The sequence below is a fragment of the Drosophila mauritiana genome, chromosome 2L (assembly GCF_004382145.1).
Source record: "Drosophila mauritiana strain mau12 chromosome 2L, ASM438214v1, whole genome shotgun sequence".
Classification (NCBI taxonomy): Eukaryota; Metazoa; Arthropoda; class Insecta; order Diptera; family Drosophilidae; genus Drosophila; species Drosophila mauritiana.
Window position 1 is genome coordinate 20,586,704 of NC_046667.1, and position 21,946 is coordinate 20,608,649.

At 38.8% G+C, this 21,946-nt stretch overlaps 1 protein-coding gene across 25 annotated transcripts; it reads left to right on the forward strand.

The window, feature by feature from the left end:
- The first annotated feature begins 1,808 nt into the window (after positions 1 to 1,808).
- LOC117150850 (sodium/hydrogen exchanger 3) lies at positions 1,809 to 21,935 on the forward strand. Of its 25 annotated transcripts, XR_004460793.1 has the most exons (22): positions 1,809 to 2,245; positions 3,445 to 3,667; positions 5,064 to 5,327; positions 7,066 to 7,265; positions 7,369 to 7,489; positions 7,586 to 7,724; positions 7,789 to 8,006; positions 8,069 to 8,361; positions 8,423 to 8,548; positions 8,897 to 9,084; positions 9,545 to 9,683; positions 10,204 to 10,218; positions 11,435 to 11,491; positions 11,586 to 11,672; positions 11,739 to 11,820; positions 12,615 to 12,737; positions 13,474 to 13,689; positions 15,096 to 15,308; positions 15,977 to 16,319; positions 17,357 to 17,626; positions 18,581 to 18,805; positions 19,380 to 19,468. XR_004460793.1 is itself a non-coding variant. In XM_033317920.1 (21 exons), exons 1-21 carry the CDS (start codon positions 1,835 to 1,837, stop codon positions 19,870 to 19,872), a joined length of 4,221 nt encoding a protein of 1,406 aa, XP_033173811.1. In that variant the 5' UTR covers positions 1,809 to 1,834; the 3' UTR covers positions 19,873 to 21,935. The 25 variants fall into 25 exon arrangements, 22 of the variants coding, with proteins under 22 accessions (XP_033173811.1, XP_033173817.1, XP_033173814.1 ...); XM_033317920.1 differs by lacking the exon at positions 18,581 to 18,805 and having other exon boundaries at positions 19,380 to 21,935; XM_033317926.1 differs by lacking the exon at positions 18,581 to 18,805 and having other exon boundaries at positions 13,510 to 13,689; positions 19,380 to 21,935.
- The last annotated feature ends 11 nt before the right edge of the window (positions 21,936 to 21,946 follow it).

Consider the following 21,946-nt stretch of genomic DNA (forward strand, 5'->3'; position numbering starts at 1 on the left):
GCAGCAATCCGATTCACGCCCAAACCTCTAGGTGTGGGGGTGGTCTCCCCGCCCAGAAGTATAAAGTAAACTCAAATTAAATATTAACACATTTCGGTGATGCTTTGGTGGCTGGCGATGTGCGAAGAAATCAATTAAATCGTGGCGCAATTCTTAAAAGCTCAAGGACTTTTAGCTTTGGATGTGGGGTCAACGTTGTCGGATACACTCGTATATGCAAAAAGATTCCCCATAGTGATTTTGAAAGTTTTATTCCACTTGTTATTTTCCAAACTTTTAGGAAGTTTCATTCCAAACTATCCATTCACTTTCCGCATGTCAAACTCAAGTTTCCCCTATTGTCTTAAAATTTTATGACGCTCGTATGAACTAAAGAATTGTTTTTTCTTTTCAAATTCTACTCTACTCTGTCAAAGTAAACCACTAAATAAATCTTGTCGTTTGCAGGCAGATTTGACGTTATTTTAGATTAACCTTTCGAAAATCGCTTAGTTGCCAAACTGTTAGTGGTTTGTAAACACAGTCACTGAACTTAAAACACCAAATTGAATTTGTGGAAAGCCTAGGAAGTTCACGGCAAATGCTTAGAACAATTGAATATGGAGACTGAAAAATGCATGAGGCATCATCCTAAATTGACCACCAATTTTATATAATGAGATGGGCGACACTCATTCCAACAGATAGCGAATACAAACGGATGCAATTGCTCAAGTTGGGACAATTACAGAATCCGACTCGTACATTGCCCTCAGATTTATCAGCATCTCGAAAATTACACCCGATGTACACACCAATTGCTCAATTGGGAGTCTTTAGTCATTCCGCACTCGACAGATAAGCTTTCGCTACTGCTGCTACTAAAATTTCGCCAATAATGCAAATCAGATCTTATCGCAGGCCAACTGGCGGTTCCACTTACGAGTATATTTGTTCACCCCGCTTTATTGCCATATTTACCATTGGTATTAACTCGCTAATTTCGCATGGCGCTAAGAGCACTGGATCTATCCAGTTCGAAAAGCAAATATTGTCTGCATGAATGCCTGATAATTTGTTTTTAAATCTTTAAACAAGTACACAAAGAAGAGCACCTGAACGAATTTAACTGGATTTATTCCAATTAACATCGGAAATAACCAGGAGCTTTTAAAATTTTGATGAATGAAATATATATATAGGTTTATAGGTATAGGTTGCAGGCAAAGATTTAATCATTTACCAACTAATATAATTTATCTTTATGCGTTTTAAAGACATGTCTGGTCGACTACTTATCACTCATTGTTTATCCTTGTTAACTTGTAAATCATATTCTCACCTTTGGCATTCTTTATCGCAATCATTACATCAATTTTGCTCATTGTGAATGATTTAAAGTGTTGATTAACCAAATCCACGCCCACCTGTGTCTGGATTGATAGAAAATCACGTGCCACACAGCTAATTGAAAATGGGATTAGATTTTAGCACATTTTTATTTGCAACTCCGAAGAGAATGAGCCAACAAATCAAAGAGAGTTAACCAATACCGACGGGTGCTTCAAAGATAAATATAAATGCGTGATTTAATGGGGTATATATGGATTTCGGCCAGAAGGCTTCATGGCAAGTGAAATCCGTGGGTTTTAACCAGTTTCAATTGGTTATTGTGGCAGGTCGGTCGACTTGAAGAGTGATAGTACAAAAAAGGCAAGATTAACTTAACAAAATTGACTTACTCCTTTCTTTTTTCTCTTCTGGCAGGTGAAGAAACATAGCAGCTGAAAGGAACCTGTCTGAGTAGAAGTACGTTGTAGCATGCCAGGATCAGAACAGTGAATAACAGATCATAATGAGCATCCGCACGGAGCAGGATTACGACAGTGCCACTCCGGCGCTGCAACAACAGATGAATTTGGCCCGAAGAGCTTGCTGGAGGATCAAATCCTCCAGCTCGGAATCCCTCTTCAAGAGCAAAGCTTCTGCAATAACAGACACTAGTGCAAATCAAATCGATGCAGAAGCCCCTCCACCACCGAGAGATGAAACCAAAACGAGAATAGAGCCGCAGACAGAGCCCGCAAAACGCAACTCATCCTGCACATCCTCCGACTGGCGGGGGATGTTCAGCAAAAGGACGCTGCTCATCTGCGCCCTGGCCCTGATCCTTGGAATTGCCCAGGCGCGGCCCAACACGAGTGCTGTGGGAGTGGCTCCGGGAAAGGTCAGCCAGGACATTGTGGATGCGGTCACCCAGCTAAATGTGAGTACGGCAAAATCCGAGAACCACAATCCCACTGAACGGCCATTAAGCCAGCCATTACCTTTAGGTAGATGCAATTACGGAAAAGCGCAGACATTGTTGGCAATTGAATTGAATTGTATACGTTTATGATCATTTTTAATAAGAAATTTTAAATCGAACGAATTCCCATAACTCGCCGTAAAAAATAAAATTTGTTGAGTAGTTAAAGTTTTTAAAACTTCAGAACACCGATGTTTTGGAATGTAAAAGCTGATCAGCGTGTGTAGCTTAATTTACAGTGCCTCAAAGGTCGTAAACTATATTTTTAATTGCATTGCAGCGATGCCACATCGACAAGTTTATTTGGGAAAATTGCAGTTGTATCTGATAATGGCCATTAGCCTCTGTGACACTCTGAGAATTCTCTACACTGCTGTAATAATTTTAACTTTTTTTTATTATTTATGAGCTGTAGAAATGTACATCAAAAGCGACAACTTCCTGATATCATGCCAGTTGTCAGACAACCTCTGAAAATGGTTATCTAAGAAGCAATCACATGATTTCTTATCATAGTTCAAATAAAAGATAGATTTATATAGCCATCAGAATTTATTTGTGAGACAGACACAAGTAGCTTTTATAAATAGATATCATTGAACTTGTACCAAAGGGGCCAACTGCAACCGCAATTAATAAGCACTGATTTGACATCAGTTTTAAATGTCTGATCGCACAAATGCCTGTACTGCTTTCTGGGTTTACTGACTCGGCAAAACTGATTAACCCAATTCGCAATTAAATATTCATTGAATGGCCAACATATGTCCAACATTCTGGCATTTACCTCACTGACCTAGATCAACATTTCAACCGAATTTGTGTTTTGGAACTCAAAGCGCTGACAACTCAATCGTCGGTAAAATTAAAACAAAGCCAGACATATTCGTGTTTAAGTGCGTCACCCATAAGAATCATTGTAATTTTTAATGGCGTGTTGCCGAACGGTAAACTGAACCCCTGATATTCCCAACCCAGCATATCTGGATAGTATATTCCGCAGCTTATACAGCCATGTAAACATTTTATGTTTGCCTTTGTGGGTATTGGAAATTTATTACTTGCATCGCGCATTTATCAATTTTCCGCTCCGTGTTTGCCAATTAGAAACCGCTAATGCCAGATATATTTCGCTCTTCCTTCCTGCCCAAAACCAGCTGGGCCAGTCGGCGCCCATGGATGCGGTGGATGTGGGGCTGGATCCAACGCCATCGGTGAGAGTGCCACGTGCCGAGCCATTGAAATCCGGCGACGAGGATGCGAAGGGCGACGAGGGCCACAAAATGGAGCGGTATCCCCTCTCCAGTGTGGACTTCGCTCGGGTAAAGACGCCGTTCATCATCGGAATCTGGATCCTGTCGGCCAGTATAGCTAAAATCGGTAAGTAAACTATTGGCTTTTCAAAATGATTGTCCTACAGCTGAACATTTAATTATTTGACACACTAAAATCGGCTAATTAGCGAAGGAGCAGGCTTAGCAGTGCATAATCAGCGGAAAATACGGTTTTGCCAGACATGCCACGAGTCCGTTTCCTGTGAAAAGAAAACTCTGTGCCTGCTCCTGGGCGTGGGTGTGTGTTTTTCCTTCAGCTGTTGCCAGGCAAAATCAATATGGTTTATGTAATTCCTGCGACGACGCCATCATGCAGATTTGCGTCAAGTCGGCGACGTAACCGTGTGGGCCGATGGATGCGAGTCGTGGCCGAAGGACATTGCATAACCCCTCGATGGATGTGTGCAACAAGCCGCAAAAATCGGGACCTTGACCCTGCCCCCGAGCAACAATTGGTCCGAAGGCCATGTATTAATCATTCACCGTGATTCTCGGCCGCTTTCAGGCCTCTCGAGACTTCATTACCAAGGCTTTCAGTTTTGGTTTATTTACTACTGGCCCCAGAGTCGGCAATTTTACATTGCCCCAGACAGGTTTATCGGTGGCCCTGTCCATACCCTTGACTGCAGGCGAGAGAAAATCCATTTTCCTCCATCAAGGACGCTCGCCGTGCTTTTTCGGGTCCTTGGTTCCGATTTCCTTTCTATTTTTAAGTGGGCGAATGCTCGCACTTATTTGCTGCAATTGGATAAGGGCCCAGGAAAATGAAGGCGGAAGAACACTGGAAATGCCAGTTGGCCAAGAGCAAACTAAAGGAAAGGTCGTTTGTAAAATGAGAGGCTTGGCGCACTCATCGAGGAAATGACTGGAGTGTTTACAGCCAGATAAGAACTAGAACTTCTTCGAAACTTTCTTGCGGTCCGATAACCTTTAAAGGCATGACAAAAGTTTAACAAATTGAAAATATGTGCACCCGTAGTATTATTGATTTGAAGTATACAGTAGTATCGGAAAGTATGAAGTTTTTCCGCCTCACGTCCTAAGGTCCTCTATTAGTTTGTTACTTAAATTCCAAACACCGAAAGCCAAATTGTGTTTTCAAATTTTTACGAATACTTACCCACAAATTGTTGATTTGTTTACGAAGTATAATTAAACCAGTACCCTTGAACCCGTGGGGTGATGAGGGAAATACAAAAGAGGTTGAAACAGATTAAAAAGGTTCGAAAGGACCCTTTAAAAGGGACCCCAGAAAATGCATGCAGCTTTGTGAGTATTTCTATCGCGAAAGGTTAATTTTTAATTTGTATGCTAGGCGTTTAGTAAATTAATGGATTATGTTTATTTTCTGTTACACCACCCACGCCATTTTAGCCATTGCGTTGTAGAAATTATCGTGCTTACCTAGCAAAACGGTTTATATATTTTGAAATTTTTTTCAGGTTTCCATATGACGCCCAAACTGCACCTAATATTTCCGGAATCGTGCCTGCTGATTGTCGTGGGCGTGGTCATAGGCGTGGTGCTCTATTTCTGCACCGATGTCGCCGTCTCCCCGCTTACTCCCAATACCTTCTTCTTCTACATGCTGCCACCGATTATCCTGGACGCAGGCTACTTTATGCCCAACAGGTTGTTCTTCGACAACCTGGGCACCATCCTGCTGATGGCGGTGGTCGGAACCATCTTCAACATAGCTACCATCGGTGAGTGCGGTAACCCGAGATGGATTCGGTGCTAGTCATGGGGTGAATTGTGCTGTCGTTGAGTTGATGACCAAGTAAACAGAGGTGGTGGAATAAGTCAGTCAACTAAAAAATGGTCGATGGAGATGTCGTTTTGAATTGTCGATTGTAGGAGGTCATCTAATTTGTCTGCTTTGTCAGGGAGCAGGAACATGAGTAAACTAAACTAAATTTATTAACGGCCAACAAGGGTTATACATAGTCTCCAGTATAGTCACCAGTATTTATAAAGAGGGGTTGGCCTATTGAAAAAGACGAGGTTTAATTAAACCATTCTATTCTTTATTTTAATGTAGTTTTTTCAAAGTCAAAAAAGGTTTCTTAAATGAAGATTATTTCTCCTAATGAAGAAAACAAGATTCCGTTCATACATTCTGAAAAAAATGTATTAAATTTTCTTCTATTTAGGGCTGTTTGCCACAGATTTTTTAAGTATTTTAGCATTCATTTTAAAGAAATTGTATCCTAAACTCTGTGGCAAGCTTGAATACAAATTTTTTCAGGCTCCCAGTTTTTTAATGTCACCATTTGTGCTTTCAAGTATTGACACACTTGTTCACATGTGTTATTCGTACAGCGAACTACTGACAATAGAAGCACAATATGTAATATCATTTGAAGTACCCCCAATCTAACAATTCAAACCTGGTGAAAAGTGGTTGCCAAATGGTTGACAATTACAAAGGTGTCAGCAACGCCAGCAATTAGACACCTGATACAGACGAGTAAACAGAAGCTGAATCATCCGAAAGATACAATTGAAAGAGTCCGCCTTTTTGTAGCCCCGGAAAACAAAGTCATTGTTTAAGTGGGCGTATATTGTTTTCTCAATAAATTAGGCGACATGCGATGGGCGTGCCGCCCCGCCCTAGCTCTATTCCCGCTTTCACCAGATTTACACAGTCTGTAGCGAAACATGCGATTGATGTGGATGCTGACGTCGGGTGGGTGGAAGTCAGTTAGATGAATGACCAAAACCGCAAACGGGCCACGGGAAACACGCTCGAGTTGCCATAGTTACCCCCAAAACATCCAGACTTGCCAATTACTTATGCTTAACAAATTGGATTACCATATATACACACTCGTATAACACAGAGTGAACAGCGCTGTTAACTTATCTCTCGCGATTCATTTGGAAAATTGTAAATTCCGCTTCAATTGTTCATTTGAGGTTCATTTAACGAATAACTTTTATGTAAGCCTTAGATAAAACAGAAAGTTGCTCAGGAGGTCATTGGTTTCCCTTTATATATAACGATGTTCCGAAAAATAAATCGTAATTATTTCTGTTTATTTAGAGGCTATCTACCAACAACTCTTTTCTAATTTGAATTTTAAGCAAATGTAAGCAAATAATTGACGAGAAATATTCCAAGACACAAATAAAATCGTTGGAAGGCTTTTGCAGCTTACATCATTTACTGGCGCCACAAATGGTGCCTATTGAAGCAATATTATTGCAAACATTCAATTTGCGTCGTTGCAAATTCAATTACTCTTGGAAGAACACGCTTATCAATTGACTTAAGTGACTTGGAGATGCATTTCGAAAACAACAAGCTGCAGCAATGTCAATGCCAGTATCTAATTAAGTCTGAGAACGGCTTCGGCAAATTGATGGCTGGAAATGGATGGCATTCCCGCTGCCTCCTCTGATTTTATTTATAATACCCTCTACTATTTTTCTCCCTCGAAGGTGGCTCCTTGTACGCCTGCGGAAAGATGGGAATTTACGGGGAAAGCGAGACTCCGGGTCTAATGGACGTGTTTCTCTTTGCCTCACTGATATCCGCGGTGGATCCGGTGGCCGTATTGGCCGTTTTCGAGGAGATACACGTGAACGAGATCCTATACATTGTCGTCTTTGGCGAGTCCTTGCTGAACGATGCCGTCACGGTAAGATGGGTTTATTGATTGCGATTGTGAGCGGGTGGTTGGAGCAATTAAGTCAACAAGTCTACATGGTTAAGTGAATTTGAGTCTTCCTTCTGTCCCCCAGGTTGTGATGTACCACATGATGGAGTCCTACAATGAGATTGGCTTAGACAAAATCATCGCCCAGGACATCGCCAGCGGTGTGGGTTCCTTCTTCGTGGTTGCACTGGGTGGCACTGCCATAGGTGAGTGCACGACTTCGACTCGGATTCGCAAAATTAATTACACTTTGCCTAAATATTTAGAGTCTTTGTTAATATTTTTCAATTTACATGTTTCAGGCATCATCTGGGGCTTTCTCACGGGCTTGGTGACCCGATTCACCGATCACGTGCGTGTCATAGAACCCATTTTCATATTTGTGATGGCGTACTTGGCCTATCTCAATGCGGAAATATTCCATATGAGCGGCATTTTAGCGTGAGTTTTGTAAAATAAAATTGACCAACCCTCTACCATTTGGGTAACACAACTTATTCAACAGCATCACTTTCTGTGGTATCACAATGAAAAACTATGTGGAATCAAATATTTCACAAAAGTCGCATACGACTGTCAAATATGCCTTAAAGATGTTGTCCAGCTCGGCGGAGACCATTATATTTATGTTCCTAGGCGTGGCCACTGTGAACAACATGCACGTATGGAATACGTGGTTTGTGGTGCTGACCATTGCCTTCTGTTCAGTGTTTCGTGTCATTGGTACGTATTTTACAATGTACAAAAACGAAGTTTATATTGAATTCTATTTAATTTTCGTTCAGGCGTCATTTTGCTATCGGCCCTTGCCAATCGCTTCCGTCTGCACAAATTGTCCCGGGTGGATCAGTTTGTGATGTCCTACGGAGGATTGCGTGGTGCTGTGGCCTTTGCCCTGGTGCTGTTGGTGGACGAGAATGTGGTGAAGCAGAAGAACATGTTTGTTACCACCACGATAGCTGTGATTTACTTTACTGTCTTCCTGCAAGGAATCACTATAAAGCCGCTGGTGAAAATCCTTAATGTGAAGCGCGCTAATAAGCGCAAGCCAACCATGAACGAGCGCATTCATGAACGGGTCAGTTATTTACACAGTACTAAGGCACATGGATTGGTTACCAAAGTATAATATATTACAGTTCATGGATCACTTGATGGCTGGAATTGAGGATATAGTGGGCAAGACGGGCAACTACAACGTGCGTGATAAGTTTAAGCGTTTCGACAATCGCTTCATTCGCCCGCTGCTGATCAGAGATCTTAAGGTATTTTTACATCTAAGTTTTTAGATGGGGTTAGAACGGTTAGGTCTTCCAGAATATGAAATCTCTAAATCTAAATCTATACCCCCTAACTGCCATTAGGAAATTAATGAATTGCATTTATTGGACCACATTCCCATGCAAAGCTATGAGCGAGCATTGAACCAGATTAGAAGGCCGAGTGCATCAAATGCAGATGAAAAGAGCCGTAGGCAACGTCGTAACTCAAGTATATCTTCCAGAATGAACCCTTTAAGAAACATGAATGATAAGATTTAGTAATAAGAACATGAATAAAAGTCAAGTCGATCTTGTACCGATTTATTTTTGTTGATTTCCAACCTAACATAGGGAGCTGAGCCGAAGATCATCGAGACGTACTCCAAACTGACAATGCGCGATGCTATGGAAGTTATGAGGCGAAATCCATCCACTATTGGCCAGATGACGGGAACCGAGTCGATGAGCGCCCTTTTCCGGAATTATACCAATAACTATATTGGCGGCAGGTGGGCACCGCCAACCATATACACCACCTGGTAAACGAATTTTGGATTGAATGATTTCTTGCCTGTACTCACACCAAAACGATCGTATATTGCATGAGTACGAATAAATTCGAAATTGATGTAGTTAATATACTCCGACTTGAGCATGAATTGCACAAAACTTTTGTTTAACCAAATTGACAGCTAACAAACTGAACATAAAGCAACCAGTGGTGTCACACAAGTGTTTTGAAGCTTCTTAAATAGGGAAGCTTTAAAAATATTTAGTAGTTTGTCGTTTCTGGGTAAACTCGTAATATAATTTATTTTTGTGAAACGCCTCTTTTTAAATCATTGAGCCTACATCAATGTCTTCGTATATCTAAAATTCGTTTAACCACTTCTTTAGTTTTTACTTAAATCTAAAATCTATTCTTAACTGTCTCTTTCTCTCTCTCACTCTCGGATCTTTGATAAACTTGTACTGATACTTGTGTAAACTATTCTTCAGTCCCAGTCTGACAAATCTAGACAATACCTGTTCCCGTAATCTGGACATGGCTGAGCTGGATTATAATCCATCCAAGAAGGATCTGACCGATGCCAGGATCCATCATCTTTTGGCCGAAGAACTGAAGCCTTACAGAAGGGTATGTGTTGGGCGTATATTTATCACTTCATTTGCAATTCACGTTTTGTAACAATAAACTCTTGGTTGGATAATCTATAGCAATCAGATTTACCTTTAAGCCCCCAAGATTATCACAGCCCAAAAGTTATTTCTTTAAATTGATACTCTATATCTGCTGATCTATATCTCCACCTCTTCGCTCTATAGTAGTCACTAAAGAGTGTTTATGCAATGTTATACTGTAACTTCACAATCGATATTTCTTTTCGTTTTGTACTATGGGCATTTAGTTTCTCACACTCTTCGCTTCTGGCTCTAAATATAAATATTTTTGGCTGCCTATACTCGTACACATATTTGATAACTATAGACATATTTCTATATAGATATACTTGTGATTAATCGTTTATTTAATTTCTTTCCCGTTGTTTCGATACTCAACATCAACTACTCGACAACGTGTTTAAATAATTCAAAACTGCTTCAAATTTTCGTGTGCTTAACCAATCAAAAATAAAAATTTCAATATTGCGATACAGGCCTCAATACAAATGGTACGAATAAATTGGTTCATTGGTTTTTTGTTTAAATTAATTTGGTCTGTTTCCTGGTTAATTTACATAAACTCCTTTCGAATTAACTAATAAAACTTGTTCGTTTAAATGTTACACGTTGTGTGTCTGTATTGGTGTTATTTTATATTAAATTATGCTAAGCTATTGAAACTGAAAGACCTCAAATGCTTTGCAACTTTAAGTAAAAGTAATAATGAGCTACGGCGTTTTAAAAATTTATTTAAACATTGGACAGTTTTAGGATATAATTATTTAATAATAATAATTCAATTTAAATATCTTTCCGTTCTTCGGAAAACAATTTTTTTTATATTGTATAAAAAACGATAAACATAAACGATACAATAAAATATATGTAGTTTTTTTTTACTGTATGCTGTACTTGACAAATTGTAAAAGTTAACTAATCAGTTTCTAGTGCTAATAATTATTTGGCCTACATTTTATGACAACTATTATCAATAATGTCAAAGGACTTGCTTGGTTTTATTTAGATCTAATTAATAAATTTTTCAATTATCAAGATTACTAATATTTGTGTCTATGCAGAATGTGAATGTTTATTAATAAATTCTCAAATTTTAATTTTATTTATGAGATTAAATCTTAATTTATGGTTATTAAATAAATAAGTCAAATTGGTTTATAATCGTGAATATATCATTTAAATCTTATATCATGAAAGTAATCTCGAAAAATTGTAACAAATTTCTGCATAATGGTAAATAATAATGGAAATCTTAGCCATATAATAATTGAAATTATTAACCATTAAATTTGTTACAATTTTCCAAGATTACTTTAATTTTTTTTTATATCTTTTACTTTTACTGAGTTCTCATTGTTCAAGCTCCATAGATTACTAATTTATTTTGTTTGTCAGCATTCGCTGAGTTCACCATAACGTCTCGTACATCCTAAGCACTTGAAAGGAATAAAATTTAGGCCCAGCACCTAATAGATATTAATCTCTATTCGTAAGGTGTACAAATGTTTATTGAAAGCCGTTAAAACTTACTCAGTTCACGTTCACGTTAGTTAAATGCAATTAATCGTAACATATATTCAATTTATTAAAATGTAACTGTCTTATCTGGCAACCTAAGTAACCTGCAAGGCCACTTCTGTCTACTTACGTCATTGTACTGCCAATTTATGATTTCGATATTAATTTGCCCCATCGATGTTTTTACAGCACCGTCGTCTTAGTTATAGCCGACACGCAGTAGATGACAGAGATTTGTCCACCCAGGTGAGTACCTGTCCAACCAAAACACCAGACACTCTCTTCTGCCATTTGCATATCTGTTGAAAAAACGGCTAACCCAAATGTTGCTCTCTTGCAGGTCAATTACAAGATGCAAATGAACTTCAGGCGGATGTTTAATGATCGAAAACATCACAAACGCAGCAAACGTGGTGCCAGCAACAAGGTGAGCGACTTCATTTATTTAGTACTCGAAGAATTCTATTTTAATGGATACCGTCCCTATCCACAGGAGGCCAAGGAGAACGTTAAGCAGAATCATGTCTCGTTCCATGACTTTCAACAGAACGGCACCACTAAGCAGCTCACCAATGGTACGGAATCGAGTTCAAACCATTCACGAAAATCTTACAGAAAAAGACATACTCACAATTCACTTAACAAATATCGTAGATTAGAAATAGGTAAATGACGCTAAAATCAGCAACAAATTTTTATACAATCGAACAGCAAAGAATGAAAAAATGTCCGTAAAGTTTATCTCGAATCAGTTCGTAGAGCTAACGATCATTAAGTTCTTATTATTTTCATTAAGTTTCTCATTGTACAATGATCCGACTGCGCTGTCTAGTTTCGTGCGATTCTTAGTTTGTAGTGAAAATTGAAGTACATTTTAAGTTCCCAGTAAAGTTTCATGCGTCATACTAACCTAATTCACGATACTTTTAGTTTTCTTGTAAAGCACCCCACTAAAAGCAAGTTTTCATTTTTTTAAATTAATTTATGTTCTTCATAAAGGAGTTTGTTAGGTGATTTGGCAAAACCATGTCATTGCGTTACTGCATGTCTTCTTATTTCATTTCCGTGTACAAGTAATTAATAATTTTATGAGCTCCTTTAAACCTACTATCAAAATCGATTTCAAAAGGAAAAAATTAAAAAAAAATTGGTATTAATTTGGTAACTAATTTAATTTCATCCGAATCCTTCTCTTTCTCCCCTGCATCGCGCTTCCTTCCAACTGATGCCAAAAAACCACACACATTTGGCCAAAAACCAAACTCGAAATTTGTGCACTAATCGAAATCAATAACCCAACCTGCAACACACACTCATAATTATCCTGACTTGCCCGATATTTTGTTTACTCATTCCGAACCATACAAAGACTATATTAACAATGTGCTTAATGAAACAGCCGAGGAGTGCCAACAGAATCCCAACGAGATCAATGTTGTTGGCCCGAGCGACGATTGGGATGATGGCCTGACCTTCACCGCCAAATCATCACGTAAGTGTTCTCATTACGCCCGTAACCCTTTTCTATTTGTAAACCCATTTTTTTTTCTTTCAACTAACTTTTGAGTAAGGAGGTTGTCTACATAGAGCATAGGCAGCCCCTAGATGGTTATGGTTATCTGCCCCCTTCTCTGTAAACGTTCATATGTATATCCTTGTTTCTCCTGCTCTGTGTGAGCCTCTTTTCTCTACATTGTCAGCAGTCGTATGGCAATGTCTGAATATTTCCATACATCCGTATATCCTGTTTGCCGCCCACCTTGTTTGTTTTGTTCACACAAAAATGCCATCACTTAATCGAATAATCAAATCTTTTTTTGCCTGTAAAGAACGAAATCTTCAAAGATTGTACGAGAATGTGTACATAAATCGACTAGCTGAGTAGCGTAACACGGTTTCTGTAGAAGGTATTATCAAACGAATTGAATAACACAGATTTGAGGCCAAATAATATTTTTCTGGGAAGAGCTTTGCTAGTCCTGTCCACTTTCTGTTTATTGATTTAGTTTTTATTGTATTCTTGCATTTGTTTTTATCTTACCCCTTAAGGAGAACCTAATAAAAGCTATAACAACGAACTTTCTACATATTTTTCTTGTTTTATGCCTTTCCAATTATTTCGAAAACCAATCACTTCAAAAAAACCAACACACAAATCGAAACAAATGTTGCTGGGCGCAAAAAAAAATATATAAACACATAAAATGATTACAAAAAATTACGATTAGCTGACTCGGATCGTGCCAATAACAATTCCCTGATAGCCCACATCCAAAACCTGCCGGGTTTCGATGCCTCCAAGGCCCGTATCGTCGTCCAGCACTATGCGCCCAAGGCCGACGACAATCCGGACACAGATATAGAGTCTCCGGAACAGGCCATTGGGCCCACGGCCGCCGAATTGATATTGCCGTGGCGGCGGGATCGTTCATACCAGAGCATTGGTAAAGACATCATATTCAGAGCAACCATTCCACCCACAAACAGATCAAAACAGCCACGACATCTGCAACAATCGTTTTGAATGATATATAATATAGCTCACTTCTCGATCATTTGCGTGCTTAGATTCATGGTATTAACATCTTCGATATTTTTCCGACGTTCAATACATTTTTAAGGCTTCAAAAGAAATTGCTTCTTATTACCAACATTTATAGCTTACTACCTTCAAAAGTCAAATCATTAATAAGTATTTGTGGGCTTTACCCGGTAAAGAGATACTTTGAAAAGGGGTCATTATCAAGCAAAGCCTGTCGCCTTAACATGACTTTGAATCTAAACTTAAATGTAACTTATCTCCAGAGTCCACGAAAATCTCACCTACTCACCCATACATTTCAAAGCATTGCGTGTTCTTAGAAGTGTCTTAAACTTGGTTCAATCTAACTTATTCAGCTCCGCGCGATTCTGTCGACTTTTCTGTCACTTATTCGATTTCAGTTAATCATTTATTATAATTATTTTCCCAACGCGATGAATTCTAATTCCTTGATTTCCATTCCCAACTTATTAGACGTGCTTAGTGTTGCCTAGACGTAGCTGACCATACAATTAGTAATCATTACATTTTATTTGTGCGTCGTTAACGTAAATTTACTCGTAGACGGCCATTGCCATTGATTGGTAGATAGTTCCAGTCCTTGAATGCAGTTGGAAGTTGTTATTGCCAAAGCTCGAAATAACCTGCATTTAGCTTCTTTGACTTACCTAAAACAATTTGAAAAGCCACATTAAGTAACATCTTTGTTACTACAAATTTCTGAACCAGAAGAAGCGTCGAAACAGAGCATGGCATTTTTGTGCATGACCAAATTTCTGTTTTGTATTTTATATTTTGACCCCTTAAATCGAATTTATTGTGTGTTTTGACTTATGACATACTGGTGGATGTTTTTCAAGAAATGGTCCTCGGAGCATTCAACTCTATATTGAAATATCACCTTTTCGGCAACACATTGTTCTAAAAGCTCACTGCAAAATCGCAAAATATTTACCATCAGCTTCAGTGGCCCTTCTTATGTCGACCCATGTTATATAAATCAATCTGTCGCCAAGGAAAAGTAATGATTTTAATTTCGTTTTGTGAAGCCTGATTTGTCTTCAGTTAAGTGCACCTTGTTTGTCTTTTGCCCTTTGACGTATTCCTTGTCTCATTAGTTACGCTTGAGTTTAAAATATGTTGACAATATACTCTGAATTGGCCAACCACAAAGCAATCGACAGCTAAAAACCAAAACAGCAGTTGAAACTGTATGCTGCATGCAATGCAAAGCCAATAGTTTTATTTTTCCCTAAAATACAAACATTTCCATGCATTCATATTTCCCGAAATTTGTGTTTGATCTAGTGGCCGAACATCCCATTCCCGAGGAGGATCGAAATCTGTCCCGCGAATCCGACGGAGAAAGGCGTGTGGCCACGCCCACCGCCACGGAATCCCAGTTGCCGTGGAAAAGACAGGGTGACGAATGCACGGATGCAGTGCAGCAGAACGAGTTTCCCGCTTGGGCCTCCAACAAGGAGTACTTGGCCTACAATTCCCCCAGTGCAACATTCCTAGGTAATGTATGCATACCCACATAAACCAATATTTTTGTGACAATAACTCGGTGGGAAAAAGTTGACATTCACACAAGAACTTCGAAATAGTTATGAGAGGGCTCTTCTAAGATTCTTCTTTTTGTATTCAATATTTATGTCCTCAGTTTATTACTCTTTGTGAATTGGCAAAAACCACTGGCTGGGTACACAGAAAAAAAGCGGAGCTAGTTGGCTTTGGAAAATGTTTAAGTACCATGTTAAATGACGAATTTAAATTAGTTAAATCTTGTAAATTCAGACGCGTCAAAATTATATTTAAACAACAAAGTTTGTTTTCTGTGTAAGCCCAATAAAATTGGTATATATCAATGTGGCTTTTGATTGTCTTAATGTAAATAGCTTACATGTTTGTATTTTGACCACATATATCACTTGATATAAATGCTTACTTATATCCGATGGAAAAATTGCACCCAGTTTTTATGTGTCTTTACTGATTTGATGTTCATTTCGTTGGGAGTTTCCTAAAATATTCCTTTTTCTTTCTCTCTTTTCCCCGCATTGGTTTCCCCCGATAACTGTTGCCCACTTCTACACCCACCACCCACCCACAACGTGCCACACGATACACCACACGAACTCCCTGTAAAAACCACCGAAAACGCGTACAACGATCCCGCAAAAAAGGTGGTATAAACAAGCCTAAACAGCCCAAGTCCGTCATAGGTCTCTTCCGCCGTGAGAGTTCCAGCTCGAAGGCCGGGAGCGTTGGCATCGGCAGCACAGGAGCCATGGACTCGGCAGCCAGTGGCTCCGACACGATGGTGGTGCCCATGTCCAGCCAACCTTCCAACGCTCCATCGACGTCCATGCACAATCCGCGGCTAGACAAGCGCTCCCAGTCGATCTCCTCCAGCTCGCTGGGCGCCGGAGCCCATCAGCTAGGTCCGGACGGTCACTCCGGCCCATTTCCGGTTACGGCCAGTCACCGGCGTAACGTTCGCAGGGGCTCCATGCTGGAGCTAAGCGGGTAAGTTCCATGTCCACTTCGTCAGACACCAAAAGTCTGCGCACATTACTTCAATCTTCATGGTTTTGTGCAAAAATTATCTAGTTGTTTGTGTTTTCAATCAGACTGAAATGGGTCATATACATACTTTAGCCATACTTTACATACTTAGCCAAAGGCACTAGAATAACAAGATGCGTAACGCCATACGATTTTTTAGCACACGATTTTTTCGGCGTGGCTCCAGAGGTGGCTCCAGTGTCTAGTGTCTTTGATTTAGCCTTATATTAATATCCTGAAATTTAAAGGAGTAATATTTTGAAACGTAACTCTGAATTAAATTTGTCTTGGGAAACATTCTAAAATATCAATTTAAATGTCACATTTTGTTAGAATTTCAGAAATATAAATTCTAATGGCAAATCGCGAACAAATATAAATTGATATAAACACTGAGACGGATGTAGGCGGTATCCTGTGAATTCTCTCAAAGTGCTAGTATAAGACCCATTTCAGTTGTATTTTCTTCATTTTACGCCTGTACACTAATAGCTTACTAATATGTATAACACTATGATTTGTCATTGACTTACCTTCAAATTTAAAAATGTATTCAGTAGCTTAGCTATATATATTTTATTTGCTTTCGTACTTTCCCGCTCTTATTTGTTTAAAAGTAGTACAAATTTTCATTGATTCGATTCCTATACTGTCATTTTCATTGAATTTAAATAATGATCCTAAACTGGTCCTTAGCCAACGATGGCATGTGATCTAGACCTACAGCTTTCACGTCAAAACCTGCCTGCCGGGCAAACCTTTCTTAGTTTTTCATTAGAAAAAGATTTGAAGAGCATTTTCCCAGCTTCTTACATAATCTTCCCGCTTACTCTTCCCGCCAACTTATCCAATTCCTGTCTTATGTTTCACCCTTTGTCGCAAAGTAAAAAGCGTTGCTCACATTGCAGTTCTATACTTCAAAAACCCCTATTCAGTGTATGTGGATATTGTGTGGTTGAGCCGCGTCTGTGTCTTTTATTGTGATGATTATTTTACAGACTCATTGCAACTGGACGAAGGCCCAGTAGAATTTTGCAATTTAGTCCGGGAGCAACTAACTTACTAGGGTCAGCCATGATTCCAAGCCCTTCTCCTCCACCTCCTACTACTTCAACAACAACAACAACTACAGTAAAACCAACAAGCACATCAACCACCAAGAACAACAACACCAACAATTCAACAGATACAACATCAGCAAGCGCCACAAACTCAACGCCAAGCTCCCCGAAATCGGAGGACAGCGCCACATATACGTACCATGCGAAGTAAAGATCTAAAACTGAAACGATACCACAATGTCTTGAGCAACCAAACCGGCCACTAACGAATTTCGATACTCTGTAAAAACAAAGACAATTCCCAAATACCGCGTATGCTTGCATATGATAACTCTCGATTCCAACAACACTAACTATATATATACACGATATATGAGTACTGTACATAGAGCCACAGATCAGTGCATATCATTGTAGAGTAACAGTCTTTAGCCCGTAGGATAAACTTTGCTAGCCCTATGTCTTTTCATCTAAGCTGAAATTGATTTCCTGTACTTGAATCGATTTCGATGATAATAATCTTGCATTGGCTTCAAACTTTATTTCTTGCACTGACTCAAAACAGATCTCTGATCTCCAACAACTTTCGACCTTTTCCCAACTGTACATAAATTACTCCGAAATTAGGATGTTGTTAATTGGTGATGTGTGACCGCTTGACTCAGTGGCAGGCAATCGTATTTTGCATTGGAGAAAGTATGCTGGGTTACTGGAGTTGTTACATTACGTTTGCAGTTTTATGGACTAGTGCCCATTTTTTGTATAACAGTCCTAGTACAGTAATAAAACAAGTATACGACTGTAGTACGACCTAATTATTTCTTTTTTTTCCATTGATTTTTGTGATTGCACTCCGTTTTTATGTCTTTTATATGCTTGTTCGTATTATTTATATAACCGTTATGTATGCAATATGTCCCTAATTAGCACCCCGCCTTTTCCAATCTTATTATATAACACAATACCCAAGACTATGCAAAGCAATTTCTAAAAAAAAGGTTAACAATTAATGGAAGATAATACCTTTGTGGTGTGTTTTTTGTTTGTGAATATTTCGAACCCAAAAAAACCCGAAACAAAATTCAAACTAAATCCTAACTAATAACGGTTTATAAACCAACTACATTGGTAAACAATTTGATGAAAAATTATATTTTTTAGCGGCGTCTCAATTGAATCTGATTAATCAAATCCGAAACGAGCACAGAGTCAGAGCAATTAACTAGCTAAACTGTACACTAAATGCACAAACACACACCATATTTCTACACGCACACACTGACACCAAACTGTTATACAATTGAGAGCACCTGTGATAAATTTCCCTAGACACAATTTCTATGCCTAAAGTGTATCTTTAAACGGCTTTAATCACACGAACTATGTGTAAGTATTAGACAAAGTATCCTTCCAAAGTGTTATACATATAACACAGTGCCTGGGCTCAGCACAACTAACAATCGAGCCCAATTAACACCCATACTCTTCTGTGTGCTAATCCCAATTTTTTACGTAATCTTAATTTGCAACAAAAATCCAAACGGCGGACTCAAAGAAATTGTATTGTATTTATTAAGAACAGTAGTGCAAAAATTTGAATGTAAAGTAGAACTGTTATACTGTGCCTTAAACATGTCTTCCTTATAACCCTCTCTACCATCTTCCTGTTCCATTTTAATTTGCTTTGATGTAGTGCCCAAAATATATTTAATTTATATTATTATATTTAATGCTAACTTTTTTTACAAAGTTTTTTATATAAATATAAATAGCTAATTTAGCTGTAGTCTCTCATGCTAACATTAAACCATACGAATATCCAAACGAAATCATTTGCCAAAATTGATCACAACTTTGACATTAACTTTCTACGCCTTCTCTTCACATCATCCCACCATCGATAACCAACCACCAACCACCTACAACCACCGCACACTCCTCACGACACCACCACCAACAGAGACACAATACCAGAGGAGTCGTCGTACCAGCATGGACACTCCAAGTCCTTGTGCGAGCCGGCGGACTCCGATGAATGGGACGGAGCACCGTTGTCCGCAGCCGGCGGAGCGAACAGCGAGCTTTTGATGCGAATGAGCGGTAGGGAACCGCTCCTGCCACGCCCATCCAACACGCCTCGTGCCCAGATCCGGCGCATGAACGCCGGGGCGGTGGGCGGTACAGGCGTGACCCAGGCGGGCCGGAAGAACCAGGTGACCAAGGCACTGTTGGACTACGAGGACTCCGAAACCGACTCCGATGAGAACGATGATGATGAGGACGAGGACTTCGATTCCTACGATGACGAGAACATTGTGGTCACCACTTTTACAACACCGGCCACGGGCAGAAGACCGGGATCTAGTCCAGGATCCGGGTCAGAAGCAAACACCGCCACTACCACCACGACAAGCATTCGGCTGACCCGCAACAACGACGAAAGCATCATTTGAGTATCAAGCACGGATGGCGACGTAGAGGATCTGGAGGATGATGAGCCATCGGTGTCAGCACCACCATCAAACAATCCAAAAAGTTTGCGGCTGCGCCTATTCCCGTATGAGATGTTCTACTAACTAACTCCTAACTTCACATTTAAATGACCTAGTTTGTAAGCCAAAAGTTGAAAAAACGTTGCAAAATAGTTTCAAAATAAGGTTTAGACCAAAAAGCTTTATAACTATATTAACACATGAATCGGACAAATGTTAAGATAAGGGAGTAGCAAAAATTGTATATAACACCAGATATGAATAACTTAATTAATTTCTCTTGATCGTTTAAGTCGCTTTTTAAGATTTTTAACTTCCAGTTTTGTGTTTAGTTCCGATCAATTGTTATTATGTACCACAAACATATATATCCAAAAAATAATTTAGTGATTTCAGCTGATGTGTTCCAAAATAGCAAGCAAGATAATTGTGAATTGTGTAATAATTAACACAGCGTAGCCAAAGTTCATGTTAAGCGTACAACTAACGTTTATTTCTTTATTTGTAATTTAGACAAAATGTGCTAACTGGAAATCACATTGCGAGTATATGTTGCAAGCAGTACTTAAGCGCTTGATTAGTTTAGTTCAATTTTAGTCTTAGTTATTAAAGAGTTTAAAGCAATTAATTTCTGTATAGCCGCAGAGTCAGATCGAAAAGTAATGCAGTAAAGTTTGTCTCAGCTGGAACTGTCAGTAAACTTGCATCATTCATCATTATAAATAAAGTTTAGGAGTATTTCGAAAGTGTTTTGGAACCGGCAATGAGCTCTGTATGAACTGTATGATTTGGAAACGGTGCTGAAAAGTGCTTTAAAGCAGGTTATAAAACAACAGATTTTCTATAGCCTTCTCTATGAGATCTTACATCTTGTTGTATTACTCCAGCCCCCTTATAACTAGTTTCAAAACAAGGTTACTTCGCAGATACAGTTGAGCAAAACTTTAGCTTACGCTAACTATGAAATATACACAAATGAAGTAACTGGTGTTTGACAGTAAAACGGACAGAGTTATGAAACTTAAAATTATTTTTGTAAACATTTACGAACGATAAAGATAAAGATATAGATACCCAATGGATCATGTTTGAACGAGCGAGAGATTTGCAATATCTTCAGTGTGGAATTTGAGTGTGTGACTAGGATTGAGCTAACCAAGCATAAACATTATGAACGTGCTCAAATCCCAAGTAAAAACTAGGAATAGTTGAAACAAGTAGATTTACTATGCTGACGTAGATTTGAAGATGCATTAGAAGGGAAAAGGAACTCTAATTACCAGACCAGACCCAAGGGGAGGCACGGAGACAACTCAGAACACAGTAGCCAATAACCGGAATGGGACGTATTCTGGAACCTACCTACCTAAATATACATGCGTGGACTGCTAATGATAAAGCGTGGAAATGGAACACATACCTACCTACTACGATTAACACAAACTAAATACATATATTTTTAAACTCACGGGCAACACGCATAGTAACATAGAACTTTAATTAATCCATCTACATACCTGTAAACTTAGTATTTGGTAATCCCAATAGGTTCCCTACAAGAATGCCTTCTGCCAGATCAGATAGAATTGGTTACCTTAGTTCTTTGCATTTTATTTCTATCAGTAAGACAATAACCAGCTACAAGAAGAGCTGGATCTTGATAATTGTCATTTTGAAATAACCAAAAGATCAGAGCTGTGTTATAATATGAGCAGGTTTTCTAAATGAAAATAAATTGTTCCCCTGAATTTCCAAAGTCACCATTGATTCTGGTGAAAACAATTTTTATTGTGGACGCTCGCTCATAAATTACTTGCTTAAGAAAACTAATATTGAATTCAATTACTGACGAAATCGAGAACGTGTTTGCAATTTTCATACCGTAGGCCCTAAGATGTGCATACTTCAAAACTAAAAATAAATATTGATAGCGCAAGATTAACAAAAATTTAATAAAAACACACTGTGCAAAACCTTAACAAAGAATTGTAAATTGTTAAACTGATTTTAAATAATTTATAAGAAAAATTTTACT

Excerpts from the sequence above, each read along its gene's own strand:
- LOC117150850 (XM_033317920.1), top strand. The coding sequence starts at position 1,835 with ATGAGCATCCGCACGGAGCAGGATTACGACAGTGCCACTCCGGCGCTG. Across the intron at positions 9,085-9,544 it reads CCAACCATATACACCACCTG|TCCCAGTCTGACAAATCTAG; the intron begins GTAAACGAATTT and ends ACTATTCTTCAG. Across the intron at positions 16,320-17,356 it reads TCCATGCTGGAGCTAAGCGG|ACTCATTGCAACTGGACGAA; the intron begins GTAAGTTCCATG and ends ATTATTTTACAG.